The sequence below is a fragment of the Echiichthys vipera genome (genome assembly GCF_963691815.1).
Source record: "Echiichthys vipera genome assembly, chromosome: 7".
Taxonomy (NCBI): Eukaryota; Metazoa; Chordata; class Actinopteri; order Perciformes; family Trachinidae; genus Echiichthys; species Echiichthys vipera.
The window spans coordinates 3,661,936-3,674,789 of NC_139832.1; the positions used below are offsets into that span (position 1 = coordinate 3,661,936).

General features: G+C 33.0%; 1 protein-coding gene across 1 annotated transcript in view; it reads left to right on the plus strand.

Annotated features, from left to right (window-relative positions):
* Positions 1-12,854, plus strand: part of cttnbp2 (cortactin binding protein 2) — a 106,729-nt gene that overhangs the window by 91,575 nt on the left and 2,300 nt on the right. Inside the window, exons 15-22 of the mRNA XM_083915961.1 lie at positions 869-1,042; positions 1,918-2,090; positions 2,998-3,176; positions 5,088-5,338; positions 5,431-5,622; positions 7,216-7,267; positions 7,360-7,459; positions 10,183-10,287. Of these exons, the coding sequence (XP_083772087.1) occupies positions 869-1,042; positions 1,918-2,090; positions 2,998-3,176; positions 5,088-5,338; positions 5,431-5,622; positions 7,216-7,267; positions 7,360-7,459; positions 10,183-10,287 (1,226 nt within the window). The remainder of the gene's footprint in view (positions 1-868; positions 1,043-1,917; positions 2,091-2,997; positions 3,177-5,087; positions 5,339-5,430; positions 5,623-7,215; positions 7,268-7,359; positions 7,460-10,182; positions 10,288-12,854) is intronic.

A 12,854-nucleotide genomic window follows, 5' to 3' on the forward strand; every position in this document is an offset into this window, starting at 1 on the left:
CAGTCCGAGCAGAGCCTTTATAAATATATAATATAATATATAAATCAGTCAAACGTCTCATACTTATGATGTCATCATGACGAGGTGTCTCATTTGTCTTTTCCATGGTGATGAAAGACCCTTCCATAACACTGTGACTTTGTTTTCCTACGTACTACACCGGGACTTATCTTTACTTTTGATAAACTTTATTCTGTTTTACTGTTTTTCCAACATACTGTACTCTTAGCTTTTTATAATATTTTACAACAACCTACTAATTTTCTCATTTCCTGAGTCAGATTTCTTTCTTTATTTATATATAAATAAAAAATATATAAATAAAAAAATATATATAAATGAAAAGATATATATATAAAAATAAAAACATATAAATAAAAATATATATATAAATAAATACAAAATACATAAATAAATAAAAAATATATAAATAAATAAACAAAATAAATATATAAATTAAAAAAAATATATATAGTATATTCAAAAAATAATTCATGGTTTAGTTCGTCGAAAAAAAGACATCTTTTCTCATAACTATGAGACTTTTTTGACTTTTTTCAACAAATTATGACAGTTTTAGACTGAATCAAGTATATTATATTATATATTGTGTCCAAAAGATAAGCCATAAAAGAGCCTGTTCAGCATGAATCAGTGCAGTAATGACACCAACTGGTGACACACACGAGCACACACAGTGCAACAGGAAGTGACATCATTCCAGAAACAAACATGAAACGATGATTATTTTATTTTATTTCTAAACGTGCTCAATCATGCTGCTGAAAACAGTTTACAGCGTGCACACTTTGCCCTCATGACCGTCACAACACGACTGAAACCTCACTGTCGGCTCTTCCTGCCTCAGGGTTTCTGGTGCCAGTGGCGGCGTCGTCGGGGTCGAGGGTCGGTCACATGGGTCGCTGTGTGGTGGTGCTGCTGGAGGGGCTGGAGAAGGCTTCCTCCCTCACAGGCCTGCTGGGAGACCTCTGCACAGCCTGGACAAACCGGGGCTCTGCTCCACCGCTGGTTCTCAACACCGGTAAGACTCTAAGGGCGCACTCACACTGTGCCTCCGTACCGTGCCCCGTGCTTTAGGGTCCTTGTCCCCCCCTCCAGGCCCGTTTGTACTCACACTACCTGGGCCTCGGCGAATGCTTCTTGCTGCCTATACGTCATCACGCCGTAACACGTCACACGCATTGATGACGTCATGGCGATGCGTGGCTTTGTTTCCAGATCTTTCCGTAGACCTCGGAGTTTTTGTGCGTCTTGTCGACTGTTTTTGAATCTTTTCATCGACCAAATCTGCAGTAAACACTCCACCTCCGCATCACACCAACGTGAACCTTTCACCGCCATTGTTTGAAATGTCCGCGCATGGTCCCTCCTTCTTTTTTCTACGTCCCAACAGGCGCACAGGAAATGACCTCAGAACCGCCGTAGGCCTCGTGCTCGTACACGTGTGCATGCTCGTGCTCGTACATGTGCAAACAAGCTTTACTAAAGCCCACCTCTCCCAAACGGGCCGTGGCCGGCAACCGTGCCGCTCCTAGACGCGGTACGGTTGCACTCACACTGGTCAAAGGAACCAGACTTTAGCCGTGAAACGTCCTGGGGCACGGTACGGATGGACAGTGTGAGTGCGCCCTAACCTGCAGTTTAAAGTGTCTATGTGACGTAACTATGGGACTTCAGCAGCTGTTACTAAAGCTAATGTTCACTTAGCTTTTATTTTTAAATTTTAGGGAAATGTTAAAAAATACCCTCCAGTTCCCGGCCGAGTCACCTTTGGACTGAGCTACTGCAACTGGGCCCGGTTGTCAGATGTGCCGTCTTATTAAACAGACCAAATAATTGTTTTACTGCCCCTCTTATATATTTATTTATGTATTTATTCATGTTTTCATCCCTCAGGTCCTCACCACTTCTGTGAAGGCAGCTTCCTGATTGCGACGCTGTCGAAGCCCCGCCTGCAGGGGTCAGAGCTCCGCCTGCAGCAACATTTCCGCTGGGTGACGCTGCGCTGGGATCAGGAGCCTCTGCACGGCCTTCTGGGAAGACACCTCCGCAGGAAGCTGCTCCATAAGGTCAGCGAGAGGGTCAGAGAGACGGCAGGAGACGGTACCGAGCAGTGACGTGCAAAAGCACACCCCCAATTTTCTCCGGTTGCTAACGTGAATGATGCCAAATAATCTGCAGTTTCCTGTCACTGATATTTACACTTTTCGATCGACTCTGTGACAAAAAGTTTCATGGTGGTGTTGTGGTTAGCACTGTTGCCTTACAACAAGAGGGTTCCTGGTTCGAATCCTGGCTGGGGCCCTTTTGTGTGGTGTTTGCATGTTGTCCCCGTGTCTGCGTGGGTTTTCTCCGGGTTCTCCGGTTTCCTCCCACAGTCCAAAGACGTGCAGGTGTTCGGTTCATTGATGACTCTAAATCACCCGTAGGTGTGAATGGTTGTCTGTCTCTGTTCGTCTCTATGTGTCCTGTGATAGACTGGCGTCCTGTCCAGGGTGGACCCGGCCTCACGCCCGATGTCAGCTGGGATCGGCTCCAGCCCCCCACGACCCCGACAGGGACAAGAGGCTGAAGATGAATGAATGAATGAACGTAGACGAACATCGCGAGCCGTTTTAATTGATTCAACTATTACAGGGCAACTGTGGCTGTCGGCCAATGTCTGTAGGCGGTTCGATCCCCGCCATGCCCTACCTGTGTCATGGTCGTTGTGTCCTTGGGCCAGACACTTCACCCACCTTGCCTCGTGTGAATGTGTGTGACTGCTGTATGTTTGAGGAGGTGGTCGGAGGCGCTGATTGGCTGCCACACTTCCGTCAGTCTGCCCCAGGGCAGCTGTGACTACTGCGTAGTTCACCACCTCCACCGTGTACGTCTGTGTGAATCAATTGAACCTGGACTCTGTAAAGCGCCTTGAGCCTCCGTTTCTCTCTTAGTTCAAGTTCAGAACATGACTTGAATCTCTTCCTCCTGCAGACGGGGACCGGAGTCTGGTCCCCTGACGGCCTCATGGAGCGCTCGGTGTTGTGGGTGAGCCAGGTCTGGCAGCGGCTCAACGCGTGTCTGTCCCGTCTGGGGACCCACGAGGCCCTGCTCGGCCCGCAGCTCTTCCTGTCCTGCCCCGTGGTCCCAAACAACACACAGGCCATCGTCAGGTGCGTGCACGATGTTTATCCAATCGCATGTTCCCACAGAATAAATAGATTCATTTGGGTTTAAAACACGACGTTTAACCGTTTACCTGATTCCAGGTTCAAACACACTTTTCCATCTCAGAGCTCCAGAGTTTTTCAGACAATATTAAACATCTTAATAACAACTCATAGTATAGTTTGTCGAACTATTATATGTATAAAAATTAGTATGTCGAAAAAATCATAAAAAGCAAAAGAAAAAACTGAATGTTTATGTCGAAAAAAGTTACGTAAAAAAACAATTTAGTATATTAAAAAATATATAGTATATTAAAAAAATATATATAGTATATTAAAAATATGTATATAGTATATTAAAAATATATATATAGTATAATAAAAATATATATATAGTATAATAAAAAAATATATATAGTATATTAAAAATATGTATATAGTATATTAAAAATATATATATAGTATAATAAAAATATATATATAGTATAATAAAAATATATATATAGTATAATAAAAATATATATATAGTATATTAAAAATCTATATATAGTATATTAAAAATAGACATATATAATATATAAAAAATATATATAGTATATTAAAAATATATATATAGTATATAAAAATATATATATATAGTATATTAAAAAAAATGTATATATAGTATATTAAAAAAAAATATATAGTATATTAAAAATATATATATAGTATATAAAAATATATATATATAGTATATTAAAAAAAAATATATAGTATATTTAAAAAATATATATATAGTATATAAAAATATATATAGTATATTTTAAAAATATATATATAGTATATAAAAATATATATATATAGTATATTTAAAAAATATATATAGTATATTAAAATATATATATATAGTATATTAAAAAAAATGTATATATAGTATATTCAAAAAAATATATATAGTATATTAAAAATATATATATAGTATATAAAAATATATATATATAGTATATTAAAAAAAAATATATAGTATATTTAAAAAATATATATATAGTATATTTAAAAAATATATATATAGTATATAAAAATATATATATATAGTATATTTAAAAATATATATATATAGTATATTAAAAAAAAATATATATAGTATATTAAAATATATATAGTACATTAAAAAATATATAGTCTATTAAAATATATACATATATAGTATATTAAAAAAATATTAATATATATATAGTATATAAAAATATATATATATAGTATATTAAAAAAAATGTATATAGTATATTAAAAATATATATATAGTATATAAAAATATATATATATAGTATATTAAAAAAAATATATAGTATATTTAAAAAATATATATATAGTATATAAAAATATATATAGTATATTTTAAAAATATATATATAGTATATAAAAATATATATATATAGTATATTAAAAAAAATATATAGTATATTTAAAAAATATATATATAGTATATAAAAATATATATAGTATATTTTAAAAATATATATATAGTATATAAAAATATATATATATAGTATATTTAAAAAAAAATATATATAGTATATTAAAAATATATATATATATATAGTATATTTAAAAAAATATTAATATATATATATAGTATGTTGAAAAAAGGCATAGTATTGTGGAAGGGTATTGCATTTAACATAAAGAAAATTAGACACCGTATCTCGTTATTATGACATCTTTCCTCATAAATATGAGACTTTTTTGACTTTTTTCAACAAATTATGACAGTTTTAGACTGATTCAAGCATATTTTATTAAATATTGTGTCCAAAAGATAAGCCAAAAAAAAAGTCATAGTATAATATGTTCTAAAGCAGTCATGGCGTAATCTGACTAATAATAACGATAAAGTCCGTTCAGTGTGACTGTGAGGCTGCTGCGTGTGTTCAGGTGGCTCGCTCGCCTCTGGAACGCCGTTGTCGTCCCCAGAGTGGAAGAAGCCATCATCTCACGGGTGACAGCCAAGCGCTCCTCCTCCTCCTCCTCCACCTCCACCACGTCCGCCACCTCTTCCTCGTCGTTGCAGCGACCTTCTCCTAGCAACTGTGGGCTGAGCGCCGGGCAGCAGGCCGTGGTAAAAGCCGCACTCAGCATCCTGGTCAACAAGGCGGTGCTCCAGGGCTGCCCTCTGCCTCGACACGGTGTGTGGGCGTCGCACATGATGATGAAGAGGGTTAATCCACGTGAAACAACGCTGATGTGTGTGTTTTGTTTTTTCCCTCATCTCCTGCAGAGATTGACAGGTACCTGCTGGAGTTTCGGGGCGGGACCTTCCCTCTGTCGGCCATCGGCTCCTACAAAGGAAGCGACAGCGGAGGAGGTAGAAAGGGACGAGACGGCGGCAAGTTGAGACGCTCCAACACCAGCCCTCGGAAAAAGGGAAGCCCCGCCCTAAGCTGGAGCTCTGGCGGCTCCTTTAGAGAGGGTAAGACGGTGTGAGCGTCCAAACCCGGGGGGGGGGGGGGGTTAGATCCTTCGTCTCATCTCATCTTCAGCCTCTTATCTGTGTTCGGGTCTCGGGGGCAGCAGCTTTAGCAGGGGACCCCAAACTTCCCTTTCCCGGGCCACATTGACCAGCTCTAACTGGGGGATCCTGAGGCGTTCCCAGGCCAGTGTGGAGATCTAATCTCTCCACCTGGTCCTGGGTCTTCCCCGAGGCCTCCTCCCAGCTGGACGTGCCTGGAACACCTCCCTAGGGAGGCGCCCAGGGTTCATCCTTACCAGATGATCCTGAACCACCTCAACTGGCTCCTTTCAACACAAAGGAGCAGCGGCTCTACTCCGAGTTCCTCACGGATGCTGAACTTCTCCCCCTCTCTCTAAGGGAGACTCCAGCCCCCCTCCTGAGAAAACACATTTCGGCCGCTTGTACCCACAACCTGGTTCTTTGGGTCCTGACCCAGCTTTCATGACAGCAGGTGAGGGTAGGAACCAGGACTGAGCAGTAGATCCAGAGAATGACGTGATGTAGTTTCAGCCACTCCCGGCTCCAGAGTTGGAGCCGTAATGCAGTGACTTTTGTTTAAGGGTAAAACTTGGGATAAAGGGAATTAAAATGGAGGATTTGGGTAGCAGCAGTGTTTCCATTTATAGTCCAAGTCAGGGGTGGGCAACTCCGGTCCTGGAGAGCCACTGTCCTGCATGTTTCAGGTTCCTCTCTGCTCCAACACACCTGAGTCTGATGATGTGCTCGTTATCAAGCAGCTGATGCTCGTCACAGTGTGATTATTGTTAGACTCAGGTGTGTTAGGGTAGGGAGGAACCTAAAACATGCAGGAGGACAGTGGCTGCCCACCCCTGGTCCAAGTAGTCCTGACCCCTCACGTTCGAGCAGGCTTTGGTTGCATGCATGTCTGCAAAAGAGGTGCAACATGTAAATCCTGCAGTTTAACAACACAACGTGATGATTCCTGACTAACGAGTGACTGCGTGAACGCTCGATTCGAAGTTTCTTTGAAAGGGAACAGACTCTGTTGACTCTGTTGTTGTGATGTCCAGACGCCCAGGTATAGAAATGTGGATTTGTGTCATCAGCATCCACAAGGGGGCGCCATTCAACAGGCTCAACATGTGCCGTCATTCAGACAAACTCCCTGTTACTCCACAGCATATTTTACCTTTGATAGCAAGCTGTTTCTAGTACGGATGAACCCTGGGCGCCTCCCTAGGGAGGTGTCCCAGGCACGTCCAGCTGGGAGGAGGCCTCGGGGAAGACCCAGGACCAGGTGGAGAGATTAGATCTCCACACTGGCCTGGGAACGCCTCAGGATCCCCCAGTTAGAGCTGGTTAATGTGGCCCGGGAAAGGGAAGTTTGGGGTCCCCTGCTAAAGCTGCTGCCCCCGAGACCCGACCCCGGATAAGAGGCTGAAGATGAGATGAGATGAGATCGGGAAAGTCTTTGGATTATCCCGAGTAACGAGGACCTTGTCTGTGTAAAGACACGCGGCTGCTTTTCAAATGTATTGGATCTGATTCCAGTGACGTTTGATTCATAACTTGGTGTTTTGGGATTTGCAGGATCGCTGTCCAGCACTGATGTCAGCTTCATCTCCAGTGGCAAAGTCCAGAGGTTCGTGTTCTGTCTAATGACCATTATTAGCACGTGTTCCTGTGTTAAACGCTAAAATATGACGCTAAATTGAATTTCACTGTATGTTGCAGGGAGCCCGTAGGTCTGTCTGTGTTCTCTGATGACGAGACGGATCTGATCAGAGAGCTGCAGACCATGTGCTCCAGCAAGTCAGAGCCAGACATCAGCAAGGTACGGTCACTACGGGAAAATACATGTGTGTGTGTGTGTGTGTGTGTGTGTGTGTGTATATATATATGGACCTGTGACTACCACTGTGTCTCTGTCATCCAGCAAAACAAACCTTGTGTGTGTATGTTTTGCTGTTCAGAAGCCGCTCAGGTATTAATTACGCTGTATTTCTACACACTCTGCTTTTAGGTGACATGTTTCGACTCCCGGCTCTTTACTTTAATTCATCGCTGTCATCCGTCTAAATATAGAGTACATAAATATCGTAGTACATGTGTGACTTGGGAGCCGTGCTGGCGTTTACCTATAACCGCGTCAGGGCTGGACGTACACACAGGACTGATTTGGACCTTTTAATTCTAGAGATTTAAAAATGTCTGAAAAAAGAAGAAAGTACAGCCCACTCCGTCACAAAACTCATAATCTAGTATTTATATAAAGTATAAAAAGCCAAAAAAGTCATAATGTTAGAAACAGTTTAAAAAAAGTAAATGATGAAAAAAGTTTTTAAAAAAGTTTTTTTTTTTAAAGTTTTAAAAAGAAAAAAAAGTTTAAAAAAAGTTTTAAAAAGAAAAAAAAGTCCAAATGTTTAAAAAAGTTTTATTTATTTTTTTTAAAAAAAGCAAAAAAAGTTTAAAATTGTTTAAAAAAGCAAAAAAAGTTTAAAAAAGCAAAAAGTTTAAAAAAGCAAAAGTTTAAAAAAGCAAAAAAGTTTAAAAAAGCAAAAAAAGTTCAAAAAAAGCAAAAAGTTTAAAAAAGCAAAAAAAAATTAAAAAAGCAAAAAGTTTAAAAAAGCAAAAAGTTTAAAAAAGCAAAAAAGTTTAAAAAAGCAAAAAGTTTAAAAAAGCAAAAAAAGTTTAAAAAAGCAAAAAAAGTTTAAAAAAGCAAAAAAGTTTAAAAAAGCAAAAAAGTTTAAAAAAGCAAAAGTTTAAAAAAGCAAAAAAGTTTAAAAAAAAGCAAAAAAGTTTAAAAAAAAGCAAAAAGTTTAAAAAAGCAAAAAAAGTTTAAAAAGCAGAAAAAGTTTAAAAAAGTTTAAAAAAGCAAAAAAAGTTTAAAAAAGCAAAAAAGTTTAAAAAAGCAAAAAGTTTAAAAAAGCAAAAAGTTTAAAAAAGCAAAAAAGTTTAAAAAAGCAAAAAAAGTTCAAAAAAAGCAAAAAGTTTAAAAAAGCAAAAAAAAATTAAAAAAGCAAAAAAGTTTAAAAAAGCAAAAAGTTTAAAAAAGCAAAAAGTTTAAAAAAGCAAAAAGTTTAAAAAAGCAAAAAAAGTTTAAAAAAGCAAAAAAAGTTTAAAAAAGCAAAAAAGTTTAAAAAAGCAAACTTTTTAAAAAAAGTTTAAAAAAGCAAAAGTTTAAAAAAGCAAAAAAGTTTAAAAAAGCAAAAAAAGTTCAAAAAAAGCAAAAAGTTTAAAAAAGCAAAAAAAAATTAAAAAAGCAAAAAAGTTTAAAAAAGCAGAAAGTTTAAAAAAGCAAAAAGTTTAAAAAAGCAAAAAGTTTAAAAAAGCAAAAAAAGTTTAAAAAAGCAAAAAAAGTTTAAAAAAGCAAAAAAGTTTAAAAAAGCAAAAAAGTTTAAAAAAGCAAAAGTTTAAAAAAGCAAAAAAGTTTAAAAAAAAGCAAAAAGTTTAAAAAAGCAAAAAAGTTTTAATAAAGCAAAAAAAGTTTAAAAAAGCAAAAAGTTTAAAAAAGCAAAAAGTTTAAAAAAGCAAAAAAAGTTTAAAAAAGCAAAAAAAGTTTAAAAAAGCAAAAAAAGTTCAAAAAAAGCAAACTTTTTAAAAAAAGTTTAAAAAAGCAAAAAAGTTTAAAAAAGCAAAAAGTTTAAAAAAGAAAAAAAGTTTAAAAAAGCAAAAAAAGTTTAAAAAAGCAAAAAAAGTTTAAAAAAGCAAAAAAGTTTAAAAAAGCAAAAAAGTTTAAAAAAGCAAAAAAAGTTTAAAAAAGCAAAAAAGTTTAAAAAAGCAAAAAAGTTTAAAAAAGCAAAAGTTTAAAAAAGCAAAAAAGTTTAAAAAAAAGCAAAAAGTTTAAAAAAGCAAAAAAGTTTTAATAAAGCAAAAAAAGTTTAAAAAAGCAAAAAGTTTAAAAAAGCAAAAAGTTTAAAAAAGCAAAAAAAGTTTAAAAAAGCAAAAAAAGTTTAAAAAAGCAAAAAAAGTTCAAAAAAAGCAAACTTTTTAAAAAAAGTTTAAAAAAGCAAAAAAGTTTAAAAAAGCAAAAAGTTTAAAAAAGAAAAAAAGTTTAAAAAAGCAAAAAAAGTTTAAAAAAGCAAAAAAAGTTTTAAAAAAGCAAAAAAGTTTAAAAAAGCAAAAAAGTTTAAAAAAGCAAAAAACGTCCTAATGTTAAAAAAAAGTGAAAAAATGATTGAATAGCAATAAAAGTCATAGTCCAAAAAAAGGGGTCATAATGTCCAAAAAGTCAAAATGTCGTTAAAAAAGTTTAAAAAGAATAAATAAATGTAGAAACAAGTTAAAAAAACAAAATTCTTAATGTTGACAAATGTACTGTCGCTCTAACTGAGCGTCCAACATGATCACTTTGTTTCTGCATCATCGTTGTTTTGACCTTTTATAAAATCCACTGATCTGAGTCCCTGATGTCACGTCATCGCCCCACCTCAGCGCTTCCTCCTTTAATGAGTCCTCAGCAGCCGGACACTAACACGATACTCAGGCCTGTGCGTTCACGCTCACCCACGGTTTTCCTGCTTCTTCTTAACGCTGCCGCTTGTTCCTCGCCCGCAGATCTCTCGACACAAAGACGACTTGATCCTGTTCAGCTCTCCCGGTGAAGCCACGCCCCCGCACAAGGCCGAGCAGGAACCCGCCGTCCAGCAGCGACCGCAGACGGTGAGAGGAAGGGAAAACACTCAAATACACCAATCAGCGTTGAAATAAATGACTACTGTGTTGAATCTGTGTGGAGAGCCTGACACTGTGAAAGTTATAAAACAAATGCACCTGCACGGACGCATACGAGCGCAGTTATGTCGTTACATCCGTCTGCAGCAGCTGTTTTTATTTTGCTTCTGGTAAAAACTGGTATCTAGTCTCATCATCACTGTGTTGAGCGACTCACTGAGCCACGAGCCGGTGATTCAAGTGTAAAATAAATGTGTGCGATTTGTTTTGTATGACTTTTAATCAGGCGTCTCTTGTGTTTTGCTGCCTCACGTGTGATTAGGGTTTAGTTGTGTAACACGTCATCACCGCAGGTTTAGCTGCAGCTTTAAGGTTTGTGAAAAAGTATTGAAAAATGATGTTGAAAAAAGTTTCTAAAAAAAATTGTGAAAAAAGAATAAAAAAAATTATTTTGAAAAAAATTACATTGAAAAAGTATAAAAAAATATGTTGAAAAAAGTTTCTAAAAAAAATTGTGAAAAAAGTACAAAAATTTTTTGTTGAAAAGTATAAAAAAATTGTTGAAAAAGGTATAAAAAAATTATGTTGAAAAAGGTATAAAAAAGTATTAAAAAATTATGTTGAAAAAAGTATAAACAAATTGTTGAAAAAAGTATAAAAAAATTATGTTGAAAAAAGTATGAAAAAATTGTTGAAAAAAGTATAAAAAAAATTATGTTGAAAAAAATTCAAAAAGAATTTGTTGAAAAAAATATAATAAAAATTTCGTTGAAAAAAGTTCAAAAAAATTATGTTGAAAAAAGTTCAAAAACATTTTGTTGAAAAAAGTTTAAAAATATTTTGTTAAAAAAAGTATAAAAAAAATTGTCGAAAAAAGTACAAAAAAATTGTTGAAAAAAATATAAAAAAAATTATGTTGAAAGAAATTCAAAAAGAATTTGTGGAAAAAAATATAAAAAAATTTTGTTGAAAAAAGTTCAAAACAAATTATGTTGAAAAAAGTTCAAAAACATTTTGTTGAAAAAAGTTTAAAAATATTTTGTTAAAAAAAGTATAAAAAAATTATTGAAAAAAGTACAAAAAAATCGTTGAAAAAATTATTTTAAAAATTGTTGAAAAAAGTATAAAAACATTGTTGAAAAAAGTATCAAAAAAAATTGTTGAAAAAAGTATAAAAAATTTGTTGAAAAAAGTATAAAAAAATTATGTTGAAAAAAGTATAAAAAATGTTGTTAAAAAAAGTATAAAAAAATTATGTTGAAAACAATATAAAAAAATTGTCGAAAAAATAGTTGAAAAAAGTATAAAAAAAATAGTTGAAAAAAATATTTAAAAAATTGTTGAAAAAAGTATTAAAAAAATAGTTGAAAAAAGTTCAAAAAAAATTGTTGAAAAAAGTATAAAACAAATTGTTGAAAAAAGTTCAAAAAAATTGTTGAAAAAAATATAAAAAAAATTTTGAAAAAAGTATAAAAAATTGTTGAAAAAAGTTCAAAAAAATTTTGTTGAAAAAAATATAAAAAAATTGTTGAAAAAAGTATAGAAAAATATGTTGAAAAAAGTATAAAAAATTGTTGAAAAAAGTTCAAAAAAATTATGTTGAAAAAAGTATAAAAAAAATTGTTGAAAAAAGTATAAAAAAATGTTGAAAAAAGTTCAAAACAATTTTGTTGAAAAAAGTATAAAAAAGTATAAAAAAATTATGTTGAAAAAAGTATAAAAAATGTTGTTGAAAAAAGTATAAAAAATTATGTTTAATAAAATATAAAAAAAATTGTCGAAAAAATTGTTGAAAAAAATATTTAAAAAATTGTTGAAAAAAGTATAAAAAAATTGTTGAAAAAAGTTCAAAAAAAATTGTTGAAAAAAGTATAAAACAAATTGTTGAAAAAAGTTCAAAAAAATTGTTGAAAAAAATATAAAAATTTTTTTTGAAAAAAGTATAAAAAATTGTTGAAAAAAGTTCAAAAAAAATTTGTTGAAAAAAATATAAAAAAATTGTTGAAAAAAGTTCGAAAATATTTTGTTGAAAAAAATATTTAAAAAATTGTTGAAAAAAGTTAAAAAAACTTTTGTTGAAAAAAGTATTTAAAAAATGTATTGAAAAAAGTATAAAAAATTGTTGAAAAAATTATTTAAAAAATTATGTTGAAAAAAGTAAAAAAAAGTGTTGAAAGTATAAAAAAATGTTGAAAAAATTGTTGAAAAAAATGTTGAAAAAAGTAAAAATAAAAATTGTTGAAAAAACTATAAAAAACGTGTTGAAAAAAGTATAAAAAAATGTTGAAAAAAGTTCAAAAACTTTTAATGAAAAAAGTTTTTTAAAAAATTGTTGAAAAAAGTCTAAAAAATGTGTTGAAAGTATAAAAAAAAGTTCAAAACAATTTTGTTGAAAAAAATATAAAAAAATTGTTGAAAAAAGTTCAAAAAAAATTTGTTGAAAAAAATATTTAAAAAATTGTTGAAAAAAGTATAAAAAAATTGTTGAAAAAAGTTCCAAAAAAATGTGTTGAAAAAAGTATAAAAAAAATTGTTGAAAAAAGTAGAAAAAAGTT